This window comes from Nyctereutes procyonoides, unplaced genomic scaffold, assembly GCF_905146905.1.
Source record: "Nyctereutes procyonoides isolate TBG_1078 unplaced genomic scaffold, NYPRO_anot_genome, whole genome shotgun sequence".
In the NCBI taxonomy this organism is placed as follows: Eukaryota; Metazoa; Chordata; class Mammalia; order Carnivora; family Canidae; genus Nyctereutes; species Nyctereutes procyonoides.
The window spans coordinates 18,054,492-18,078,975 of NW_026575117.1; the positions used below are offsets into that span (position 1 = coordinate 18,054,492).

Here is a 24,484-nt window from a genome sequence, read left to right on the forward strand (position 1 = left end):
TACAGAGCTGTGTGAACTTAAGTAAATTACTTACTGTTTTAGTGCTTTAGTGTTCTCATAGGAAAAATGGGGATAACAGGATCTACTTCATATCCTGTGGGGATTAGAGTTAATATGCAAAAATACTTGGAACATTGCCTGGCACATTTCAAATGGTTTTGCATTTTCTTCCTCCCTCCCTCCATCCAAGTTTATTTTTAATTCTTTAATTTTTTTTATTTTATTTTAGAAATGCCCCATGCCCAATGTGAGGCTTGAACTCAAGACCCTGAGATTAAGAGTCACATGCTCCACAGACTGAGCCAGCCAGGCACCTGCTGCATTTTATTTCTAATCAATTTTCTAATCCTACTAATTCTAATGTTACTGAAACTGCAAAATCCTAAGATCAATTTCTTAAGTGCACAAAATATAGCACAATGCCCACTGATTATGAAAACAGTATTTCCATAAATATAACAAATGAGCCTGTGCTTGTTAAATTTGAATATGCAAAAGAAGTAACTGGGTATCTTATTAAAATGCAGGTTCTGATTCCATTGGCCTGGGATTCTGCATTTCTAGAGTTCCCAGGTGATGCTGACACTGCTGGTCTGATTTTGAGTAGCTAGGTTACGGATGGCTTGACTTAAATACATATATGCATACACGTAAGATAAAGTAAAATAAAATATTTTAAATGCTAGGGACGGAACTAGAGACTATTATGCTAAGTGAAATAAGTCGGAGAACGATAAATACCATAGGATCTCACTCACATGCGGAATTTAAAAAAACAAACAAATGAACATGGTGGGGGAAGGAGAGGCAAACCATAAAACAGATTCTTAACTACAGAGAACAAACTGAGGGTTGCTGGAGGGGAAAGAGACAGGTGATGAGTTAAATGGGTGATGGGTATGAAGGAGGACACTTGTGAGGAGCACTGGGTGTTGTATGTAAGTGATGAATCATTACATTCTACTCTTGAAACTAATATTACACAATATTTTCATTAAATGGAATTTAAATAAATTTAAATAAAAACTTAAAAGTACAAGAAATTAATCAATTAATTAATTAAGAAATAAACTGCTAGGAGAATAGACACCAGTGGGGAATACCCTGGAATAACCAGTATTATTATTGCTAGGAAGACATAGGTATGCCTTAGATTGCACAATAAATACTTATTCAAATGTATGTGTTAGACACATACACATGTAAGCCGCATTTATGTCTTGTTCATATTTAAATGCATTTAGGGAGCATCTTATTGAAAGAAATCCTGACAATACTTTTGTCACAAGAACAATTGGTTAATTTATTGATATGGTTTATTTACTTATGGTTTAGAACACAAAAGTAACATATTCTGGTAGGAAAAATTTCAATCATCTCAGAAACCCATGAAGTTTAAAATTCTCCATTTCAACTTTTCACTTCTAAGCCCCTGGGCTACTAACTATTGAGAATCTAGTGTGATACTTTCAAATACTCTTCTGTTCTCATATATTCACATATAAGATTTTTCTTCAGAAAATGGATTTATACTCTACCACTACAGTGCAATGTTCATTTTCCCCAAAAACTTGTCACAGATGTCCTTCCAAACTAATGCATAGAAACTTCTCTCATTATCTTCAGTGATCTGTGTATATTCCAACATACTACAACTTATTTTTCCATTCCCTCTTGCTACGCTTTTAGGTTGTCTCCAATTACTTGCTATTACATATAACACTCCAATGAATCTTCTTATACAGATCTTTATCTAGTACAAATAATTATATAATATGGTTCTTGGAAGTTAAATTATTTTAAGGATAGTACCATCTAAATTTTGAGAATTGCTAAATTGTTCTTCAAAAAGATTCTACCCCTGGTCCATCAGCCTGCCCATTTATGCCCACACTATAAAGTAGATGTTTACAAGCACTTTAATTTCTTGATAATCTGAAAGGAAAAAGGCATCTCTTTAATATTTGATCTGCATTTTCTTGATCACAAGTGGATTTACCATCTTTTATAATGTCACTAGCCATTTTTTAAGGTCTTCTGTGAATTGCCTGTTCATATCATTTTCCTGGGGGAGGGCTCTCTATATATTAGTTATTAATTAGATTTCTAATGTACATATTACATTTTATATGATGAAATCTTATCTTGCTTTTAAGTTTTTATGGTGTTTGTTGTACAGAAATTTCTATACAGTCAATTGTTTCTCTTCTGGATTCTTTTTTTTTTTTTTTTTTTTTTATCTCTTGCTTAGGAAGCTGTTCTCTATCCTCAAATAATAAAATATCCTCCCATATTTTTCTAGTAACTTCATTGTTTTACTTTTCTTGTTTACTTCTTTAATCATGGTGTATGTCAAATTGTTAAAATACACTTGCATGAGATTTTTCCCACTAGTTTTATGGTTTAGCAAAATACGATAGTACATTGCTACAAGAAAGTGTTACGTAAGTCTATGTAGAATATCTGGATAGCCTAAAAAAGAAACTAGGCCAGTGGTCCTAGCCTTTTCTACATGTAATTTTTATTCAACCTATTTTCATATTGAAAATCAAATCAGAATTACCCCCAGACCAACCTTCCTAAACCATTTAACCAGCACATATTATTTAAACTTCAGAATTTTTGCATGTTGGTTCTGCCTGTATGCAATCCTTTCATAGTGCTGAGTCAGTACTACAGAGAAAATTCTCTTCATTTAGATCTCTACTCATTATCATCTCTTTAAAGGTATTTGCCTTGGCCATTCCATCAAACCTCACCTCCCTCCAACTCTTTTGACCTGCCTTATTTTCCTTACAGTTACCAGTAATTGAAAAATTATATTATACAGGCTTGCCTATTGCCTATCTTATCATGAGGGCAGGGGCTTGATCTTGTTCACCACTACATCTCCAGCATCTAGAACAACTCAGATATATGTTGAATAAATTATCAAAGAAAGTTCTCAAGACATTAATATAATCAAGCCAAAAATCAAAAGTACCTAAGTACGAATCTTTGACATCACGGTCATTGGATTTAAGCCAATTAACCACATGCTAAGGAAAAGAACAAATTGAAGAACATGCATGTGTAGCAGATCTAGTATCTCATGTCAGTTTAAAAAATAAATTCCTCCCCCTAAAATCAAATTATCTAGTTTGCCCATTTTAGTTCTATGCTTTATTCCACACCACCAGGTGCTTGTTAAATATAATAGAGCATACTTATATAATGGAATACTAAGCAATGATTTAAGATGTGATACAAGCATATTTATTAATATGAAGTTTGTCTGGGGGAAAGTATGCAATAAAATATTTAATTGTAATCCCAATTTCATAAAAATTAAAATATCTATTACATGTTTAAGTGTAAACACATCCTCTGGTGAGATCAACATCAGAACATTAACAGTGATTATCTCTGGGTTAATAAGGAATAGATTTTCATATTTTTTCTTCTCTAGATTTTCTCATTTCTCTAAAATAAACATTACTCCCGTAAAAAGAAAAAATTGTTACTGTAGAAGAATGTAGGAACACGTGATTGAGTGGATTTGCCAGCCTCCTCCTAGAATGCTTTCCCACTCTGCAGAGACTAGAGAGCTAAAAACTAGCTTCCTAGATTCCCCTGCAGAAAACCTAATGAAAATTTTGAAAGTCAAATGTAAGGCAGAGGCCATCTGCCTGTTGCCTTAGCTATTCTGAGTGCCTAGCTGTGAAGAGGTTGAATTTTTCTCCAATTCTGGTGTAGTGGCTGAGTGCTAACACGTAGTTGCAGCACAGTCTTCATTCCTAGACCACAGCTCCTGTAGCATGTTCTAACATCGGGGACTCCAAGGGTGATCGATCCCGTAGAGTGCTGCAGATGCTGTTCCCCTGGTGGGCCAGTAACATTTTGGAATATGGGGAGGGCATACGATACTAACACAGACAGAAATGCACACGTATGGGGGGAAAGGATCACTAAATAGACTAAATACACTGAAAGGTCAATGTAGTCATCCCTGATGGTAGAACTATGGGTAATTTAAATTTCATTTTTGCTTATCTTTATGTCTTTTTAAAAGGGAAAACCTTAAAAGCTTTTTTTTTTTCCCCCACAAAAGACACAAAATCCTCCTACAGGAAAAAAAAGGAGTATTTCTGAATGTATCTTGGAATGGTTTAGGCAATTAACTTAAAGTTATTAATCAGCATGTAACACCATAATACACACAGAAGTATGTATCATGGTCTAAATAGGGGAGCAAGTCCCCATGGTTCATGATCTTAGAACAAATATTTGTCTATTCTAATGGCACAGTCAAGCTGACTGCTCTCTGCTAGAAAAAGGGCAGCTATCTTGGGAACTAAACATATGAGGTGAGACTAGCCAGTGCAGCAGCTGTTGGCAAGCTTTCTGTTTATGAGAGCAAAAGTATATTGCTTAGAATCATCTAGGTTTTAAAAGGCACCAAAACAGAATGAAAGTGCCCTCACCTACCCAAGCATTAAAATGAAATTTTAGAAAAGAATGGGCAAAAATGAAATGAAGAAAGGATACTTTCTTTTAAATACTCCAATACAACTGTTAAAAAAAAAAAAAAAAACCTTCCCACATAACATTTATATATTTCTGGATTCTCTTCATTCATCCATTTTCTCTTTCTTTACCCACCCGCTTCATGACTTAAGACCCAGACAAAGACAAGTCGTATTTCTTTATTCACTGGCAGATGGCAGACATTATCATGAAAGATCACAATGCATTTACAATCATCAAAGAAGCAGATAAAATAAACCGTTCTTAAGGTATGGAATTTCTTATCAAAGAATCTTATTAGGATTAGATTAATAAGAAAATATCCTTATATCTATTAACACAGTTTTATAAATCTATTCTTTAATGTCATTTGATACTGGTTACTCTTGTTAAAAGCATCTTTCAATGACAATTAATTTTTATAAACAGATTTTGGATCTTTTATGGTTGTTGCTGTGACCTAAGAAACTAGCTATCTTGAAGTCACAAAGATACTCACCTACGGTTTCCTCTAAAAACCTTTGTATTTTAGCAATTAATTTAAGGTTTATGACCGATCTCAAATTCATTTTTGTGAGGAAGGGAGTCTTGGTTCATTTTTATTCCATATGAGGGTTAGCTGTTCTGGCCTCATTTATTGAAAAGACTTTCCTTCTCTGTTGGATTGCTTCGTGACTTTTGTCAAAAATCAAGTAATCATATAAATGTGGATTTGTTAATAGGCTCTCTCTTATATTCCACTGATTGATTTGTTGTTGATCCTTATGCCAGTATCATACTGTCTTGATGACTGAATACTACTGACTATAATATTCCTTGTATTGCTTTACAAAATTCAAGCCTCTATAAAACGGGGTATAGAGGTACCTGGCTGGCTCAGTCAGTAGAGCATGCAACTTTTGATTCTTAGGGTTGTGATTTCAAGCCCCACATTGCGTGTAGAGATTACTTCAAAATACAAAGCCTTAAAAACAAGGTATATAAATTAGGTTGAAATAATTGCATGGGATCAAGATGAGCCTAAAATAATCCTTAAGAAATCACTTTTTAAAATTGTATGATGGCTTCGAAAACACTCCACAACTACTATTATATCCAGAACAAAATATATTTACCCACAAAAAAAAATATGTAAAACTACAAATTCTTCTTTATTCCCAATTGCAGTTATGTATGAAAAATATTTCATTAACTTTTCCACTCAATTTCCCAGCAGATTTCCTCACATTAGTTATTTAATAATAACCACAATGTAGTAAGTTTTAAAACAATCCTTAAAAAGTTCATGTGTTTGAAGCTAGAAGATGAATAGTAGTCTCCCTACACGTCTAAACTTTTCCATAATAAACTGTTAAAAAGTCATGTATCAATTTCAGAAATGTATCTAGTTAAAAAAAAAAAGTAGGTAATTTCCTTTATAAAAAGAAGTTCTATAAAATCTCCCTTTAACTTGCAAAAGACTAGGAGCAAGAATACAATTATTTCATAAAATAACAAAAAGCAACTCCCAAAAGTAATTTTTAAAAACCCATTGTGAATAAACTACATGGTTCTTGAAACTACTAGGCTGTACTAATTTCATTCAAATTGGCATAGAAGGATCCTCCAACATCATATCCTATTTTTTAAAAAAGCAGATAGCCTGATTTATCAAACCTCTGATTTTTTTTATAAAGATACAACTTAGCAGCTTGAAAAATATTGCCAGACTAAGAAAACACCAAAATAATTTAAGATTTATCATTTGTTCTTAACCTGAAATTCTGCTTTGAAGCATAATTCTCACACTTTCCTGAAATAATCCCATAATACATAAATACATAACCCCAAACAATTAAAGAAAGTCTGCTAAAATAAACTGAATGTTTATTACTTTTTCTACTGGCAGCAATGAAAATCACTAGAAACTATAATTCTGTCTTTTTCAAATGATCTGCATTAAAACCATACTTTATCAAGACAAAATTCAGTCTTAAAATCCTCAAAATGTTTATAGATATCATAGACAAATACGGATTTTTTTTTCATTAATGATGAGGAGAAACAAGAGATCCACTTTAATCAAGATCTGACATTCATAAATTTTAAGCATGTAACTGAGCTAAAAGATTAAGAGATTAATTCTAACAATCACAGGTAGAGAATATCATTTATGCAATTTCTAGGTTCATTATGCTAGTATATATCCAGAGAACCAACAGAAATTCTCAGATCCAATTTCAAATAATGGAATTTGGGCAAGCACTCTTAATATCACTTTTATTTAATATGCACTACATGCACATGATGCAGGTAGGGAAAGAATCCATGCATTAAAGACAAGACAGACTGGTACTATTGCCAAACGTGCACTGAGTCAATTAGGATGTTGCTCAAAGTTCTTTATACTTAATGGTTTCCATGAAAATAAGTGCAGAAGCAGAAATGTGTATACATCCCAAAAGATCTTCTTCATTTGGTTTCCTGTGCTTTCTTTGCATTCTGTTTTTCTTTTGCCTAGAAGTTAAAGACAGTATTCTATAAAATCTTAAAAGTCCATTTTAGATCATATTAAACTGTAAGTGGGCATTCTTAAACTAAAAGGCTTGAAATGAATGGTTTTTAAGATTTTTAGAGCATTGTCTTTCATAACCCAAGATTTGCAACAAACTACTGCTGGACCAATTAATGGTTATACTTTGCCCTCAATAAAAAAAAAAAAAAAAAAAAAAAAGGTTATGTTTGGTTTACAGTTCTTTCTTATCTGCAGTTAAAATGTAATATTATAATTGTAATAATTTAAGCATACATAATTACTCATTCCACAAAGTCATACTAATAAATACTTCAAAACAATCTATTTACATATGTGCCCACTTGCCATTCAAATTGAGTATAAGAAAAATCTTATATTAGTTTCTGCATATTTGAACAAATGAGTTAACAGTATCACTGAAGGATCACATATCTGTAGTACTGATAAACTTACAGAATTGAAAAAATGCTCTCCCATCTTATTTCATTTGATCCTTATGACAATTATATAGCTTGAACCCAGTAATTCTATTTTCTTTTTCAGATGAAGAAGAAAACAGAGTTTATAGATATCAAACTTAACAAAAGTCACAGAGATCGTATAAAATAAAACCTCAAGAGGTAAAAAGACACCTATTCTATAGCAGTGCTTCTCAATGTATGTACCAATGACCTGGGGACCCTGTTATAAATGCAGGCTGATTCAATAAAAAGCCTGAGATGCTAAATTTCTAACAAATTTTCAGGGGATACCAATTCTGCTGATCCTCAGATAACACTCTGAGAAATAAGATTTTAGAGTCCTAGAATATAATGTTCTTTCCACTATGCCATTTAATCAGAAAGGAACAAATTAGAGTTTTGCTATTATACAACTAAGAAAAAAACTTCCTTAAAAAATAGAGCAATTAGAACTATAATATTTTTATAATGTATTAGGTAGTATAATTATTATATAACTATATGATTAAAAAAAAAGAGTTCTATGCCTTAGAAAATATCTTGAGGAAATATGTTACATGTACCATATGAAAAAAATCGTTTGCCTTAACATTTTTAGTTAAGCATAATTTGTAATTTGATATGTACATAATTTTTAACAAAGTTCTGTTTCCAAATAATAAAAATACAATTTCACATATAATTTGAAATAAAAATATGTATTTTCCCCACACTGATCTCTGAATATACAGCAGAATATTTAGTAGGATTAACAAAAATAAACTTACTGGTTTATGACATAAACTTTACAGCATAATTTAATGAGCAATATGTAACACCGAGTGTCTATACATTTATTAAACTTTATAACTCAAATAAAATTAAGAATAAGTGAAATAAGTTGATAGTAATTACCACCATTTCTTGAGCACTTATTTATGTACTATATAGATATCTTATTTAGTCCTCAAGAATGTGAAGTAGGTATGATTCCTAATTTACAGATGAAGAAACAGAAACTATAAGAAAATAACTTGTCTAAAAGCACCAGCCAATAAGTAACATAACTGAGATTTAAAACCAAAAGATTGTATTCTGTTCAGTCTTTGTTAAAAATATTACATTTCTAAATAGCATGGAAAAAAGGAACATTGTTACCTTCTATACAGTATGCCAATGAAACACCAAAAACCACTGACTAAAGTCAGATAATTCTGTAATCACAAAAATCAATGTAGATATTGTGAATACCAACTATTCTTCTATCTTATTTCTATTAAGGAATAGAAAAAGTAAGTTCTGAAGATTATTACCAATGGAATTATAATGTCTTAGTAAAATGTGGACAAAAAATATTGTGAAGATACTTTGAATCCCCCACAGCAAGTGAATCTATTATGGTAGGTTACTAGTGATTGTTAAAAACCTGGGATAAAAAACAAAACAAAACAAAACAAAAAAAACAAAAAACAAAACCTGGGATAGACAATGATCCAAAATTACTAGGTTAAGATAAAAATATTAGAAGAATTTTAAGTATACCTGAAATAAGTAAAAGTTTTACAAATGAAATCTTCAACTAGCTGATTTTATATTTTAAGAAATAGACTTGGTATATGGCACAAGAAGTTTTGTAACTATGTATTTTTAGGTTACTTCCTGAGCTGTTCTTATATAATGTATATTCAACTTCTGAGAGAAGAGCAGAAACCTCATATAACAAAAATACTTATAAGGCAAGATCTTAACCTAATTCATTATAGCCACATGTCCTTGGGAGAATGAAGTCTTGGTCTTTTCTTTATTATTCTGTAAAATAAAAAGATTTTCAAACTCAAATACTTTCATGCTCTCACAGGCTTATTATAAGCAACTATCTCAGCCAGAGATCTGATCCTGGACAGGTTTGGCATTTAGCATCACTGCCCAGAGTAGCCACATCTTTTCTGTTGGGTTCCTTCTACATCTTTCATGCTTTGTTCCTTTTTCCTACCTTCTCTTGGCATAGGGAGCCGAGGCATGGAGGAGGAACATTTTGAACTTACTAATTTCTTAGCAATTTCAACTTACTCATTTCTGAAATCTGTATCTAATTTTTCTTAGAGGTATTGTTATTAAGCAATTATCACTATTAAAGTCGTTGTATATAATTATAAAAATATCTTTTTTGTTTTTCATGTGTGACATTTTTGTTTATCAGCAGGAAGTGATATTCAATTCAAAATAATAATTCTTTTTCAAAATGAGATGAACAAAATATATTTGTTCTTAAGGATGCTGATTTATTGGTAGAGAATAGGCATTTGATTCTAAACACAGATTTAAAATTTTATGGATATGAAACTTTAAGTAGCATAATGCTATTTAGGAGCTACCCTGTGCTCCCCCAGGACCTTCAGCATGAATTTATTCTGGCACTTATGAGAACAATCCTATTCAGCACAATACTATAATTTATTCTTTTCCCCAATAATATCATGAACTGCTTAAGGCAGAAGAATGTGTCTTAATTATATGTACATCTGAAGACTTTTTTTTTTTAATTTTTATTTATTTATGATAGTCACACACAGAGAGAGAGAGAGGCAGAGACATAGGCAGAGGGAGAAGCAGGCTCCATGCACCGGGAGCCCGACATGGGATTCAATCCCGGGTCTCCAGGATCGCGCCCTGGGCCAAAGGCAGGCGCCAAACCGCTGCGCCACCCAGGGATCCCGACATCTGAAGACTTTAAGAGAAGTCCCAGAATATATTACAGCTAGATAAATGTTTGATGAATAACTGTAAAATTTCAAAAATTTTAATCAAATAATGTATCTAAATTCCTTTATATCTTTAAAGAATATTCCTTAGGGGATAACAGACTGATTCCTTTAAGGGAATTCCTAAGGGGCTAACAGATATTGGATATACACAAGGAATAAATGTAACCTCAATATTGCTTATACAATATTATTAATCAAAGAATAGCTTCAATAAATAGGCAAAGGTATAAGGTCAATAACTATCCCTTCAAAAAAAGCCCTGCAAATACAACACACTGAGCTGGTGTCCCACTAACACCAAGCATTCATATACTGCCACCCTGTGTCCAAAATGCAAAGTAAGAAATTATGGTTCTAATGCATGTTCTCAAACTATGATTTCAAAAAAATCTGAAGATATATTGTCATTAAAATCAAACAAGAATGGTCATTTTCCTAAAAAAGTTTATTCACAGGCCAATTTCAAAGCAAAATACGTACAATTTTAAATTACTCAACATTTGTCTGGCCTTTAGTAATATTTATCTACTTAGAATCTGATGTAACATATATGATTTAACACAACAGTACATTATTTTAATATTTTTAATAGAGAAATATTTCATATTGTTTCATACAAAGAACACAGTATCTAGGTACTTTTTAGAATCACAGAACCCTAATTGTTAATCTAAAACTTTGAAAATCAGTTTCCCATCTTAGAATTTTATAGCTTTAATACCCTAAGATACACGAACAGGAAAGCTTTATGGAAAAGATAAGACTAGCAGTTTTCTGCAATAATTTGTGCACTTAGTGCTAAAAGCAGAAGCATACATTTCAGATCTGGGTAATAAGGTATACACAAAAACCTTCATTCTCATCTCCTATTATTTAAAATTTATGATGATACAAAAGGTGGGTTGAAATGTATCTTTGCTTCAGAAACTTTAAAACTAATAAGAAACACATACCTACCATGTATTTTGCTCTTAAGTTAATGATTCAAAATTTTATTTGCCTAGTAGCGTCTTCTCAAAGTGTTTCTCAAAATGTGGTACACAAACCAGCTGCATTAGAATCATTTGGGGTAACATTAAAGATTCCTTCCCCTATATCAGAATATCTGGGGAGGGGCCAGGTAACATGTATTTTTTTTTTTTTTTGGTAACATGTATTTTAAAGAGTATCCAGTGATAGTCACTTTCAGAAACACTGATTTACAGTTTAACTGCATTGCATTTATGCAATAAGTATTTAAGTGCCTTATATTAATGAAAAGAAATTTTAGAAATCAGAATTTTTTACAAACCTATGTTAGCTTTTCTTCAGAGGAAAGAATATTAGCTTAGGAATGAATTTTAAAAAACATATTTCTTAGTCTACGCTATAGTTATATTTTCTCCCTTCAATGTCCATTCTAGTTTTGAATTCTATAATAATTGAAATATTTTCTAAGTTAAGTAACAGAGAATCTATTACTTCAATCGTTAACATTAAAAATTTGCTTTCACCTTAGGGGCGCCTGGGTGGCTCAATTGGTTAAGCATCCAAAGTTTCAGCTCAGGTCATGAGATCAAGCCCCACACATTCAGTGCAGAGTTCTGCAAGAGATTCTCTTTCCGTCTTCCTCTGCTATATAACTATAGCTCTCAAATAAATAAATAAATAAAATATTTTTTAAAAATTTGCTTTCAGTTTAAGGAAAGGAAATGTTTTAAATTTTATTCTAACATTAGGCACAACCGAGTTCTTAAGACTAGGGAGTCTTGGAAGTCTAAAACAATGGGACAATTCATTATTTTTATTTCACAATATCAGGTTGAACAAATGCTCATCTAGAATATAAAACAGTAAGTAAAAGCAAAAAAAAAAAATTTAAAATAAGAATGCTTCAACAAATTTTACCTCTACTCAAGCCAAAAAAAAAAATTTCGTTTGGGGGAATTTACATCTAAATATTCACCAGTAAAATACTTACCTTTTCTACTAGTGGTATTAACTGCTGGTGTTCTGCTAAAGTCTTTAATAATTCCATAATGAAAGGCAGGTAATTATGCTTCCTTCTGATATTTTCAATCTGAAAATAAAACAAATATCAAGTAACACTAACTTTACATTTCCACTAGGTGTCTGATATTTTGATCTTTGCATCCAATCCAAAATAGAAATGGGAGAAAACCTTCCATTCTCAAAAGAAAAAAATACTAGAAATAATGAGATTCCACCCCCACTGAGAATAAAGACTAATATAATAAAACACATGAAGAGTTTCTTGGGTATGGCTTCCTACTCTTGGACTATCAAATAAAAAGAGACTTTTAAAAGGCTAAAATTATTTATGAAAACGTAACCTATGAAAGTAAATTTAAGAAGCCCACATGATAAATTAACACTCTTATTACTACTACTATGCAAATAATCAGGCCAAGCCTGCAGATTTATTCTGTGATCAAGAATGATCTTTCTTTAAAATACTTTTAAATCAAGAAGGCAGGCTACAGGGAAAGATCTGTGCTTCAAGTGAAAACTATGCACTGTCTACAGCACCCCTCCCAAGGTACATGAATTCTAGTTTTTCACTGCCATTGAGCTATTAAATTGTCTGTCTCATAAAGGTTCAATTTATTTCCACTCTCCCAGAGAAAAAAAAGTTTCCATCTTTAGTAAATTCATTTCAATGTTCCTTTACTCAAGCTTCTTTAACATCTCATTTGAATAGTTGTGAAATCTTCCAGGTTCCTTCAATTAATTAACGAGTTAAATAAAATCCTAACTCATGTTCATTTTATAGCTGTATAAGAATCATTCTACCTTTCTGAACAAGCATTCTAAAGCAATGAAGCAGGTAAAGATTCTGAAAACTAAATTTGTGTTTTATTTTAGGCTAATGTTAAAACTTACTTAGTAATGGAGTAACCTTGCATAAGAATATGTAAGTGATGGGTAGGTATTTTTGCATACCACATAAAATGGAAGATAAATATTCAAGCTTTCATTCCTTACTTTCCTATCTCCGTGACTTGGAATACACTGGAGCCAGCCCCTACCACTTCCATCTGAAGAAATCCTATCAGTCCAAGGCTCATTTTTTTAACATTTATTGGCTGTTAAGTATGATGCAAAGAAGCATTATGCTAGCTAATGCTTTGGTGAGCAAGAAAAAAAGAAAAAGGACATGCCTGCCTTCAACTGAGCTTCAAATGAATAACAATGCCTTTTGTACTATGATATACATGAGAAATGACATAACTACCACTTCCAAACTTACACAAAATTCAAAGCTCCCTTTACTCTTCACTCTCTGAAAAAAGCTAATCAGATTGCAAGTGAAAGAATATTACTAAAAATAACCTTGCTTTGTATTTGACTCTGAATTCTATAAATGTTTGCCATAATTAAAATTGAATCAAGAGTTGTTTAAAAACCCTAAGAAACTGGAAAGGAAATTTAAAAAATGCACCCAATTGTGTACCAAGTTGGTGACAGAACCAAACCAAGAGGAAATTTTTTCAAGTGAATTTAAAAACATAGCAATTTGACTGTATATCCAAAATGGGATACACACTAAGGAAAAAATAAAGTTAAAACATTTTTTAAAAAAATAAATAGGGATCCCTGGGTGGCGCAGCGGTTTAGCGCCTGCCTTTGGACCAGGGCGCGATCCTGGAGACCCAGGATCGAATCCCACGTTGGGCTCCTGGTGCATGGAGCCTGCTTCTCCCTCTGCCTGTGTCTCTGCCTCTCTCTCTCTCTCTCTCTCTCTCTCTCTCTCTCTCTCTCTCTCTATCGTAAATAAATAAAAAATTAAAAAAAAATAAAAAAAATAATAAATAAATAAATAAATAAAATAAAAACTTTTTTCAGTTGTTATTAACACTACTATTGTTATTCTGAACCTTCTTATACAAATCCATGTTTTCTATAGAGCATAAATCAAGTAATTATGTTAATATTGTTAGGAATCAAGACTTTCAGCTTAAGAGAAGAGATGCAAATGGTTAATTTCAAGTATAAAGCTCTCTAGTTATTGTTTTCTTTTAAAAGGCTCCACACCCAACAGAGGCTTCAATTCAGGACCCTGAAATCAAAAGTCCCACGCTCTACCAACTGAGCCAGTAAGGTGCCGAAGTCCTTTAATTCTAAATTTGAATACTGAATTCATGTTGTACAAACTCACATTCTATCTCCTCTTCAAAACTAAAACAAGAAAACAAAAATGTATTTCTTAGCTCTGTAAAGGCCTAGACATAATAACTAATAAGTATTATTAAGCACCCAAATAGTGGTTTCTAAATATCATTTCCCAACAGAAGGATCCAGGGCTTCTTGAAAAAAATGGCTAATCCAAGTCTGAAGTAGGAAATGTACACAATGAGTCTGAAATATCTTATCACTCTGGAAATCAAGGAAGCTATCAAAAATGAAGAGAATCATACCAAAAGGACTTAGGAGACAGGCTGAAGTGGATCCTAATGGCCAAAGACAAGACAATTTGATCATCATTAATTGCAGTGAACTGAAACATCAAATAGGTTAAAAATCTGTTCATAATGACACTTGAAAAAAAATTAAGAAGAATCCTTACTAGTTACCTCTGTGGGGTACAAGGAATCAACTCATTATTCTTAAAACTAGTAAATGAGGAAAAACCAGCATTCAACATACCCTCATGTCAAAATATACTACTCTGTTAAAGGAACAAATAAAAAGAAAACATACCTTATATCTTTTTAGTTTCTGTACTTCTTCTTCAATAAGCATCTGATTTTTGGCAACCTCTGACTGAATAGCACTTAGCATATTATTGCCCTGGTCTGTATCCATGGGTTCCTCCTTAGGGTAAAGAAAAAGAAACAGCATACCCTAATGACTGAGTCCAAAACATTTTAAAATGATAAATACAGTACAATTATTTTCAGATTTTACTCAATACTGGTGACAGGATACCTGCCTATTAACTGCAAAATTAAAGGACAAAATCCCTTAGTAGTACCTCCTGTATTTCTATGTTCTACAATGACATGTATGAACTTTTACCTAAAAACAACCTATACTGCAAAGTACTAGATTATTATAATCTTTTGTTCAACTATAAAATGAATTTGCTTAAATATGTTCTTAAGACAGTATGATCAAAGGAATGTAAAAAGGTACTATTACTAATTATCTTCTCTAATCATATTTACTCCAGAAAAATAATCAATAGACGAGTAAAGATTACATGTAAATTTAAATGTACCCAATTAATTCTGTGAGAAATATATTCTAACTTGCCTAATTATATAATGAAATTAAATAATTAACTGCTAACACTTACTTAGCATGTAATATTTGTCAGTCCATTTTAAGTGGCTTACATATATTATCTCAGTTTATACTCACAACAGCCTTATAAGGTAAATACTATTAACCTCACAACAGCATTATAAGGTAAATACTATTAACTTCATTTTACATTAAGGAACTGAAGCACAGGGGTGCCTGAGTGGCTCAGTCAATTAAGCTACTGATTCTTGATTTAGGTTCAGGTAGTGATCTCAGGGTTATGAGCTCAAGCTCTGCATGGGCTCCGTGCTGGGCATGAAGCCTACTTTACTTAAGATTGTCTTTCCCTCTCCCTGCCCTCCTACCACTCTTACGTGCACATGCAGCATGTGCTCTCTCTCTTGGAAGAAAAGAAGGGAAGAAAAGGAGGGAAGGAGGGAAGGAAGGAGGGAAGGAAGGGAGGAAGGGAGGAAGGAAGGAAGGAACTAAAGCACAAAGAAATATACTCCAATTCATACATCCACTAAGTGGCAAAGCCAAGAGCTGAATCTAGGCAGCCTGACTCCAGAGTGTATTCTCTTAATTATCACTCAGGATACTTTATTAAATCAAGGAAGGAAGGAAAAAAAGAGAAAGAAACAGAGAGGGAGGGAGGGAGGGAGGGAGGGAGGGAGGGAGGAGAGAGAAAGAAAGAAAGAAGGAAAGAAAGAGAAAAAGAGAAACAAAGAAAAAGAACAAAGAAAGAGAGAAAATACCCTGAGATCACTAAACTAGAACTTTGTACTTAAAAACATAGTCACAAACCTCAGCAAGTTGTCTTTGTAACTCGGCTATCTTCTGTTCATATATCATTTTTCTGTCAGATACAATGGCCATCAAGTTAAACCGAATTTCACCTTCACTGTACCTAAAAAAAGTTAGTTTATAATGTAATAAAGAATTGTAACAGTATTACAATTAAGATAACTATTGCGATCACACCAGGGTTCTTTAGAATAAACATAAATCTATCAACTGACTAACAGTGAAAATTGATTCTAAAAAAAAACTTTCAGGGATGCCTGGGTGCCTCAGCAGTTGAGCATCTGCCTTCGGCTCAGGGTATGATCCTGGGGTCCCGGGATCGAGTCCTACATCGGGCCCCCTGTGTGGAGCCTGCTTCTGGCTCTGCCTATGTCTCTGCTTCTCTCTCTCTCTCATGAATAAATAAATAAAATCTAAAACAAAACAAAACAAAAAAACCCTTTCATATATGAAAGGCTACAACTACAGAAAAAACTAGATAAACTTAATCACAAATATTTTTAAATGTTCTAAAAAATGTTATAACACTAAAGATTTGAAATAAAAAATATTATCAGTTTTCCTACTTTTATAAGAAATATAACAATTATCATTTACTTAAGATCTCAGAAAAAAATAACTAAACTAAGACCTCACATTTGTTGGATTAATTATACTGGCATTTTTGACAGTAATTAACTATATTCCTAACTACATACTTTTTTCCAAGTCATCATGTAGTTGCTATTTTTAATGAACATATTTTTATATTTCACTTATATTTTATATTTTATTATAAAATATTTGTATAATATTTTATTAATATAATGTGATTATACCGTTGGTCAATTTCCAACTGATGTTTTATTTTCACTACTATGATACCAGAGTATCACAATGAGACATCTCATAGTATAAATTTATTTTTGGTAAGGAATGACATTAGAAGAATTATTGGTAACATTATGTAAATAGTGCTTAATCAAGATGAGGATATATAGAAAATGTAAGCCTTTTTTTTTTTTCATTATTCGCTTATAACAGTTTCTCATACACAGTTCTATTCACTGAAAGAATTGGGAGCAATATTAACTACAGTGCTTTGAACTATGTAAAAATGTTTTAAAAACTCTGCTGTGGAACTTCCATTTCCTTATTCTTCCTACTAAGAAAATACCAAACTGAAACCACAAGATATAATATATAGACATACATACATATATATATATATATATATGTTTTAAGATTTTATTATTTATCCATGAAACACAGAAAGAGGGAGAGGCAGAGACACAGGGAGAAGGAGAAGCAGGCTCCATGCAGGGAGCCTGATGCAAGACTCGATCAGGGTCCCCAGGATCAGGCCCTGGGCCGAAGGCGGTGCTAAACTGCTGAGCCACCCAGGCTGCCCGACATAATATATATTTTTTAAAAGAAAAGGAAAAAAACAAAAATTCTGAAAGGTGGAGAGAAGGCAGACAAGCTAGGGAACCAGGAGCCAAAAATGACACAGTAGTGAGCTCCTTGAGTTATCTCATCTGCCTTCATATAGTCTGGACTTGGAGTTAAAGAAGCCAGCAGCTAAGAAATGCCAACAGGCACAGACTAAAAAAGCACCAACAAAAGTCTGCTCCTTCTACCCAAACAGAAAGGGGGCAATTCAGGAGACAAAACCTTTAGACTACTCTACCACTCTACCACACCTAAGCACAACCGAAAAACAATTGTGCCCCAACCCTACCTACCAGCAAAAGCTGAGTAGGGAGATGGGACTTTATCCCTGAAGGCAGTAACAACACCTACTGCAGTGTCTAGAAGAGACTAAATGGGAAGCCAAGTGGGAAGTCACTACTACAGCGATAAAAGAAGACTTTTTCTTCAAAATTGTCTTAGCTGTTATAGTTTCTGTCTTCCTGTATAAATTTTAGTATAATCCTATGTATAAATACAATAATACAACCTTTTAAGATTTTTTAATTTATTTGTTCACGAGAGACAGAGAGAGAGGCAGAGACACAGGCAGAGAGAGAGGCAGGCTCCCTGTGGGGAGTCCCATGCGGGACTCGACCCCAGGACACTGGGACCATGATCTGAGCTAAAGGCAGATGCTCAATCACTGAGCCACTCAGGCATCCCATAAAGAATTTTTTAAAGATAAATACATAAATGTATAAAACTATACATTTGTAGTACAAATGTATAAACATGTATAAATGTATACATGTTGTAGTATAAAACTACAACAAGGGGCACCTGAGTGGCTCAGTAGGTTAAACATCTGCCTTCGGCTCAGGTCATAATTCCAAGGTCCTGGGACTGAGCCCCACATGGGACCCCAGTTCAGCGGAGAGTCTGATTCTCCCTCTCCCTCTGTGTGTGCTTTCTCTCAAATAAATAAATAAATGAAATCTTAAAAAAAAAAAAAAGTAACCACTACAATTTGAAATATTACTACCCATCTACTAGAATAGCTAAAATAAAAAATTTTGACAAAACTAAATGCTAACAAGGATGTGGAAAAACTTCATCACTCATACATTGTTGGTGGGAATGTAAAATGCTACAGTGACTGGAAGAGTTTGGCAGTTTCTTAGAAAATTAAACATGCATTTTGAACTCAGCAATGGCACTCCTGGGCATTTATCGCAGAGAAATGAAAACTTATGTTCACACAAAAATGTGTACACAGATTGTTTATTGCTGGTTTATTCATGACAGCCAAAAACCAGAAGCAATCCAGATGTCCTTCAAGGGTATACGGTCAAAAAAATGGTCCTACTCATACCACAAGCTACTATCCATGATTAGAAAAGAATGAACTACTTATGTACTTAATGACCTGGATAAATCTCCAGAAAATTATTCTGAGTAGAAGATAACCCAAAAAGGTTACATATTGTATGATTCCAATTATGCAATATTCTTTAACTGACAAAAATTATAAAACTAGACATTAAGGATGGGGGGGAGAGGCAACAGAAGAAGGAAGTGGTTGTGGCTTTATGAAATCATTCTGCATCTTGACTGTATCAATGTCAATATCCTGGCTGTGGACACTGTACTCCAGCTCTCTGAGATGTTACCATTGCTGGGTAAAGGGTATATGGGATCTCTCTATATTATCTTCATAACTGAATGTGAATATATAATTATGTCAAAATAAGGGTTTTAATTTAATTAAAAAAACAGATGCTTAAAAACAAAACTACAAAACAGCTATACAAAATATCTAATGGAGATCTGCATGTTTAACTTTTATAAAGAGCACATATTACTACGTAGATTTTAAATATTTCTGAAATAGATTTCTTGAACATATTAATCCAATCAAAAGTAGATATTCAACAAGCACTGCTAAAATAAAAAAATAAAAGCTGAGAAAAATGTTCAAAAATCAGAATATTACGCCAGTGAGATTAGCTGAGCATTTACTTTTGTATCCTTTTTTCTATGACTGGCCTTACTGCGCTGATCCAGTCATCTTGATTGCATGCACCTAGAAAGAAATTTGAAAGCAATTAAATAAAATAAAATCACCATTAAAATTATTTCAAAAGTTAGTCTAAAATGTCTTTTTTTATAAATATTTTGGCAAATTCAGGACAATAAAAATCCTTTTAGCATAACTATGTTAAAACTTAGTTCTTATTTTCTTAATAATGGTAAGGGCAAAAAGCATTAGTATATTTGCATTACCACATTATTGTATCACTTAGTAGGTGCTGAACAAATGTTTGGAAAAGTAATTAATTAGGGAGTTATCCCATTAAAATCCACAACTTTGTAAAATAAGAATAATTACCTTTATTTTACAGTGATAAAACTGAGGGCTAAGAAAAATCAGCACACAAATTAGGAGCAAATAAGGATTCAATCCTTATCAGTCTGATTCCCTACCATTGTAAGTATAAAATAAAACACTGAAATCTACACATAATGCAAAACCAGTTTTACCCAGTTGTTTTAATCCTCTTTTCCACCATAACTTCTAACACTGCCACCAGTTGTATAGCAAAACTGGCTATTTTATTTTATCTTTTACTTCCTTTATATTTGATGGTTCTAATGAATAGTGACCAGATAGTAGAAGCTAACAAAGAAAATGCAGAGATCAGCTCAACTACCAAACTACAAAAAAATTAACTTCAAGAGACTTTAAAGAACTATCTTTTTTTCTGTGACATAGAAAAATAAATATTTTTAAACATAGAAATAACATGTAAATCTGCATTAGACAAATTACTGGTTCTATGCAGGAGACATGCTCAAAAAGTACAAACAAAACGAAACTATGTTTATTTTTTAATCTAAAACTAAAGTTTTATGAACAGCAGATAATGTTACATTCAATAAAAACAGGTTTTATTGGACTTAAAAATGAACCTAATTTTTTAAAAAAGGAAACTTAATGAGGTAAAAATAAGCAGTTAAAATTCTTTGTGGTCTTATGATTTTAGTACTGTATCAGAATCACCAATTATATCCTCAACCTTATCATTTTTGCTTACAGTTAGAGACGGTAGGATTGAGACAAATCTACCCTTTGGCCCAAAGAACAGCATTTTAATATTTAAACAGAAACTTTGAAGAAAAATACTTTTACAGATTGTTCAACACTGAATTAAAGTGATTCTGAATGATCCAATTCTAAGGGAAAACAGTTTAATACAAGATGGTAAGAAATGCTTACTATCCCTTGTCAGTAGTTAAAAATGACCAGAATAACTTCTATTCACTAAAAGAAGTAGCTTTTTAAAGTTAACTGGAAAATAAAAAATGAATTATGTAATCTACGCATGGGTTTCTCTTAGAAAAAAATTAAAGATCCCAGTTGAACTACAGTAGCCAACACGTCCTTCTTATCTGTTATTTAACCTCATAAAGTAATGAAAAGCTTAAGACTCCCATGACATTATACTATCTCATAGTCACCTTCCCCTTCAAAATCTAAGCAGTGGTGTGGCTAAAGCAAAGAAAGACTACCCAATCTTTTTTCACTGTCAAAAGTGAAATACCAGGAACAGGAAACAGATTACCTAAATCAATTGGTCCTTCTCTTAATCCATCTAATTCATACAATCTTCCATTTACAGGAACATAACTGACAAAATGAAAAGCATCTTCTTCTTTTGCTGATGTCTTTGCATCAAATTCAAACATCTGCTGTCTACAGTCAAGAAAAAAAAATAGTGAGAAACAAACAAGCAAAAAAAGAAACAGTGTTCATTTAACAAAAAGTCTCTTTACCTGGCAAAACTGTTGTGTACTTGTCGAATCACATCTGAATTGCTTAGTGCCAAACCTTTCATCTAAAATAATTGTTAAAAAAAATAAAAATTTTAAAAAAATAAAAAATAAAAATAAATAATTGTTAAAGTAGCCTATTAAAAAGAGAATTATCACAAATAAGGCATTTCGGGAATAATATGATTATACTCACAGCTGCATCAAAACTTTGTGAAAATTCTTTAAATTCTGATAATGTCTCTCCCAAATGGACATCTTGATGGGTACAGTTTAATAACACACTTACTATGGCTTGGGTAGCACAAGCATTGTTAATTACCTATAAAACATAAATGCAAAAATATTATCAATTTATTTTTCAAAAAGCAGCTTTTAACAGATGGCAATACCCTCCAAAATATGTTGAGTAATGCTAACAGTTTTCAAAATGTATTTCATATATTCTTAACATAAACATAATAAACATGCTTAATTCCATCTACTATTTTCAGGAATTTGCTGCAATTCTGGAGTTGAGGATTCTAGGAAACCAAATAAATTAAATAAACTCATAACATCAGCAAAACCAATCCAGTCAGGGTAATAAGACCAATCTTCCCTGATCTAAACAAAGCTAATTAAAACCAACAGAACTTATCCTCCCTCCTATTTACTTCTTAAATTCATTTCTGCCTATTCAAGTTTAACCATATTTCAGTATTTGGCACAAGCTCCAACTCACCTAGGTGGCTTTGAGAGAAATTACCCAACAACTGCTATTAGTTTCTACCTTCCTTTGAGTTCCTAAAAAGGATATATATTGTCCATACATTTTTTCAACTCAGTCATATATAGTCTTTACAGTGCTGTCACCTAGCTGTTAACTATTTTTTTTAACACATTATGTGGACCTTACATTTTAGGGTGAAAAAAACATTTAGACAGCACTTACTCTGTGCCAGGTACTTTTCCAGGCACTTCACATGTATTAATTCTTTCAATTCTCTCAAAAACCTATGAAGAAGGAGTAATACTATTATCCCCATTTTACATCTGTGGAAGCTAAAGCACAAAGAAGTTAAGTAACTTGTTCCAAGGGCACAGAGTTAAGCAAGAAGCATACAGGCTGGTTCTAAAATTTGTGCCCTTAGCCACCATGTTAGGCTGACTGTACATAAATAGTCTCTCTAACAAGATTATAACCTACTGTGGACAAGGGCTTCTTCCTTATTCCCTATACAAAGTGCTGAGATTATAAAGCTAGAAAGAACCTCAAATGACTAGTGTGAATATCAGGAAAGTTAATTGTAAAGTTGAACTAAATTTAGTGAATGATATTTAAAAATACAGTTTAGTCCAATTGCTACATTTTGTTACTACACTATAATTTAATACTATCTTCAACTTAGTCTTTCCATAATGCTAATTCCCTTATGATTTTACTATTTAACAAATTATCTATTTATATCCTGCCAGACTTCAGAAGAAAAATTTTCAATTATCTTCTGTCTTTAATTCTTATACTCCTCTACTTTTTGTGTTGCCAGAGGCTTTTGAGGTCTTGTGAAATCCACCAGTTTTTAAATTCTTTGCTGCGGTATGTTTGAAAAATTCATTGATAAGACTGCTTTCTCCACTAGAAACATTTTCTTACACTCAGTTCTCAAACAAACATGATACACCACACTTCTGATTCCTTTGATAGTATCTTATACTCAAAACTATCTTATAACTGACAAATTAAAGTAACAAGAAATCTAGAATCCAATTAATATTGCTATTTCTTTTAATATGTATTTTTCTCTGAATCACAGTTCTTTAGTAAATTTGAATAAAAAATTTCAATGGTTACACAAGACTTCATACAGGTGGTTAACTAAAACTTTGTAAGACTCAGTACCCTCTTATCTTAAACCAGAATTATCTGGGATGAAAGTATCTGGCAATGGGTTGGTAAGAGCAAAGTTAGAAGTTAAAATTTATACTCACTCACATGTTCTTTCAAATTCATACATTAAAGACATACTATGTACCTGGTGCCAGGTTACATGCTGAGGCTATGGCAGAGAATATTCTCAAACATTCCTATGATCTAAGGATTTCTGTAATCCATCACTTTAGAAAACTTTTTTAAAGAATCAGAAAAAACTCCTTCCAAACTCATCAAGTTAAATACATTAAATGTGCAGTTTTTTGTATAATCAATCATATTTCAATATTTTTTAGAAAGGGAAAAATCCTGTAGTTAATATTCCCCTTTCAATGTTAATAATGATTCACACTGTCCATGATTTATTACAAGTTATTTTGTGTGTTTATGAAGAATAGTAATCATGGTGTGCTTGGGAATAAAAATATCTTTCCAGGTTTAAAAATGAGTTTAGCGCCACCATGTGGTTATGCTACATACAGCACAAACTGCCAAAAGAAAAAAGATGGTAAAAAGGGTACCTCTACACTGTCTTTCAAATATTTACGAAGCAGTATGTGTGTGCCAAACATTGTGTAAGTATGTAGTGCACAGTGAACGAGAGTTAGTGAGGTCTTTCACTTCATTAAACTCACATAAAAAACACCTTATATAGATATATTTGGGACAACTTTAACTTTAGTTCATGTCACAAAAAATTTAGTGCAGCATAATTTACATAGTCCCCAACTTTTTACATCTTTAATTTATCCTGAATATTCTAGTATATACTCTGGCTTGTAATACATTTTCTTTTGTGTGTGTGTGTGTGTGTGTGTTACACATTTTCAAACACCGCAGTAGAGTTCAACAGTAAAAGGAGGCTAGAGTAGGGCTGGCCTGGAACCTTAAGAATATGGTTTAAATTCCTTTGAGAGAACATATATTCTTTAGTTCATCCAGGCTCTTCCGCTCCCTAGTATCTTCCACACAACCCGATTCACACACGCATGTTGCCTATCTGATACTGCAGCCATTTGACTTGCAACCCTGGACTAGAGAGTAATTTCTATTCATAGTTTATACAAAAGAA

The 24,484-nt window shown here is 32.5% G+C and overlaps 1 protein-coding gene across 3 annotated transcripts in view; it reads right to left on the reverse strand.

The window, feature by feature from the left end:
- Positions 1-4,669: 4,669 nt before the first annotated feature.
- UCHL5 (ubiquitin C-terminal hydrolase L5) overlaps positions 4,670-24,484 on the reverse strand; it is a 37,994-nt gene continuing 18,179 nt past the window's right edge. For 2 of the 3 annotated variants that reach the window (XM_055334184.1, XM_055334186.1), the window contains 8 exons: positions 21,697-21,822; positions 21,504-21,565; positions 21,293-21,423; positions 19,689-19,752; positions 16,278-16,380; positions 14,928-15,041; positions 12,187-12,285; positions 4,670-7,002 (listed from right to left, as the gene is read on the reverse strand). In XM_055334184.1, the coding sequence (XP_055190159.1) occupies positions 6,958-7,002; positions 12,187-12,285; positions 14,928-15,041; positions 16,278-16,380; positions 19,689-19,752; positions 21,293-21,423; positions 21,504-21,565; positions 21,697-21,822 (744 nt within the window). In that variant the 3' untranslated portion in view covers positions 4,670-6,957. The remainder of the gene's footprint in view (positions 7,003-12,186; positions 12,286-14,927; positions 15,042-16,277; positions 16,381-19,688; positions 19,753-21,292; positions 21,424-21,503; positions 21,566-21,696; positions 21,823-24,484) is intronic. The other variant, XM_055334185.1, reaches the window with a different exon arrangement.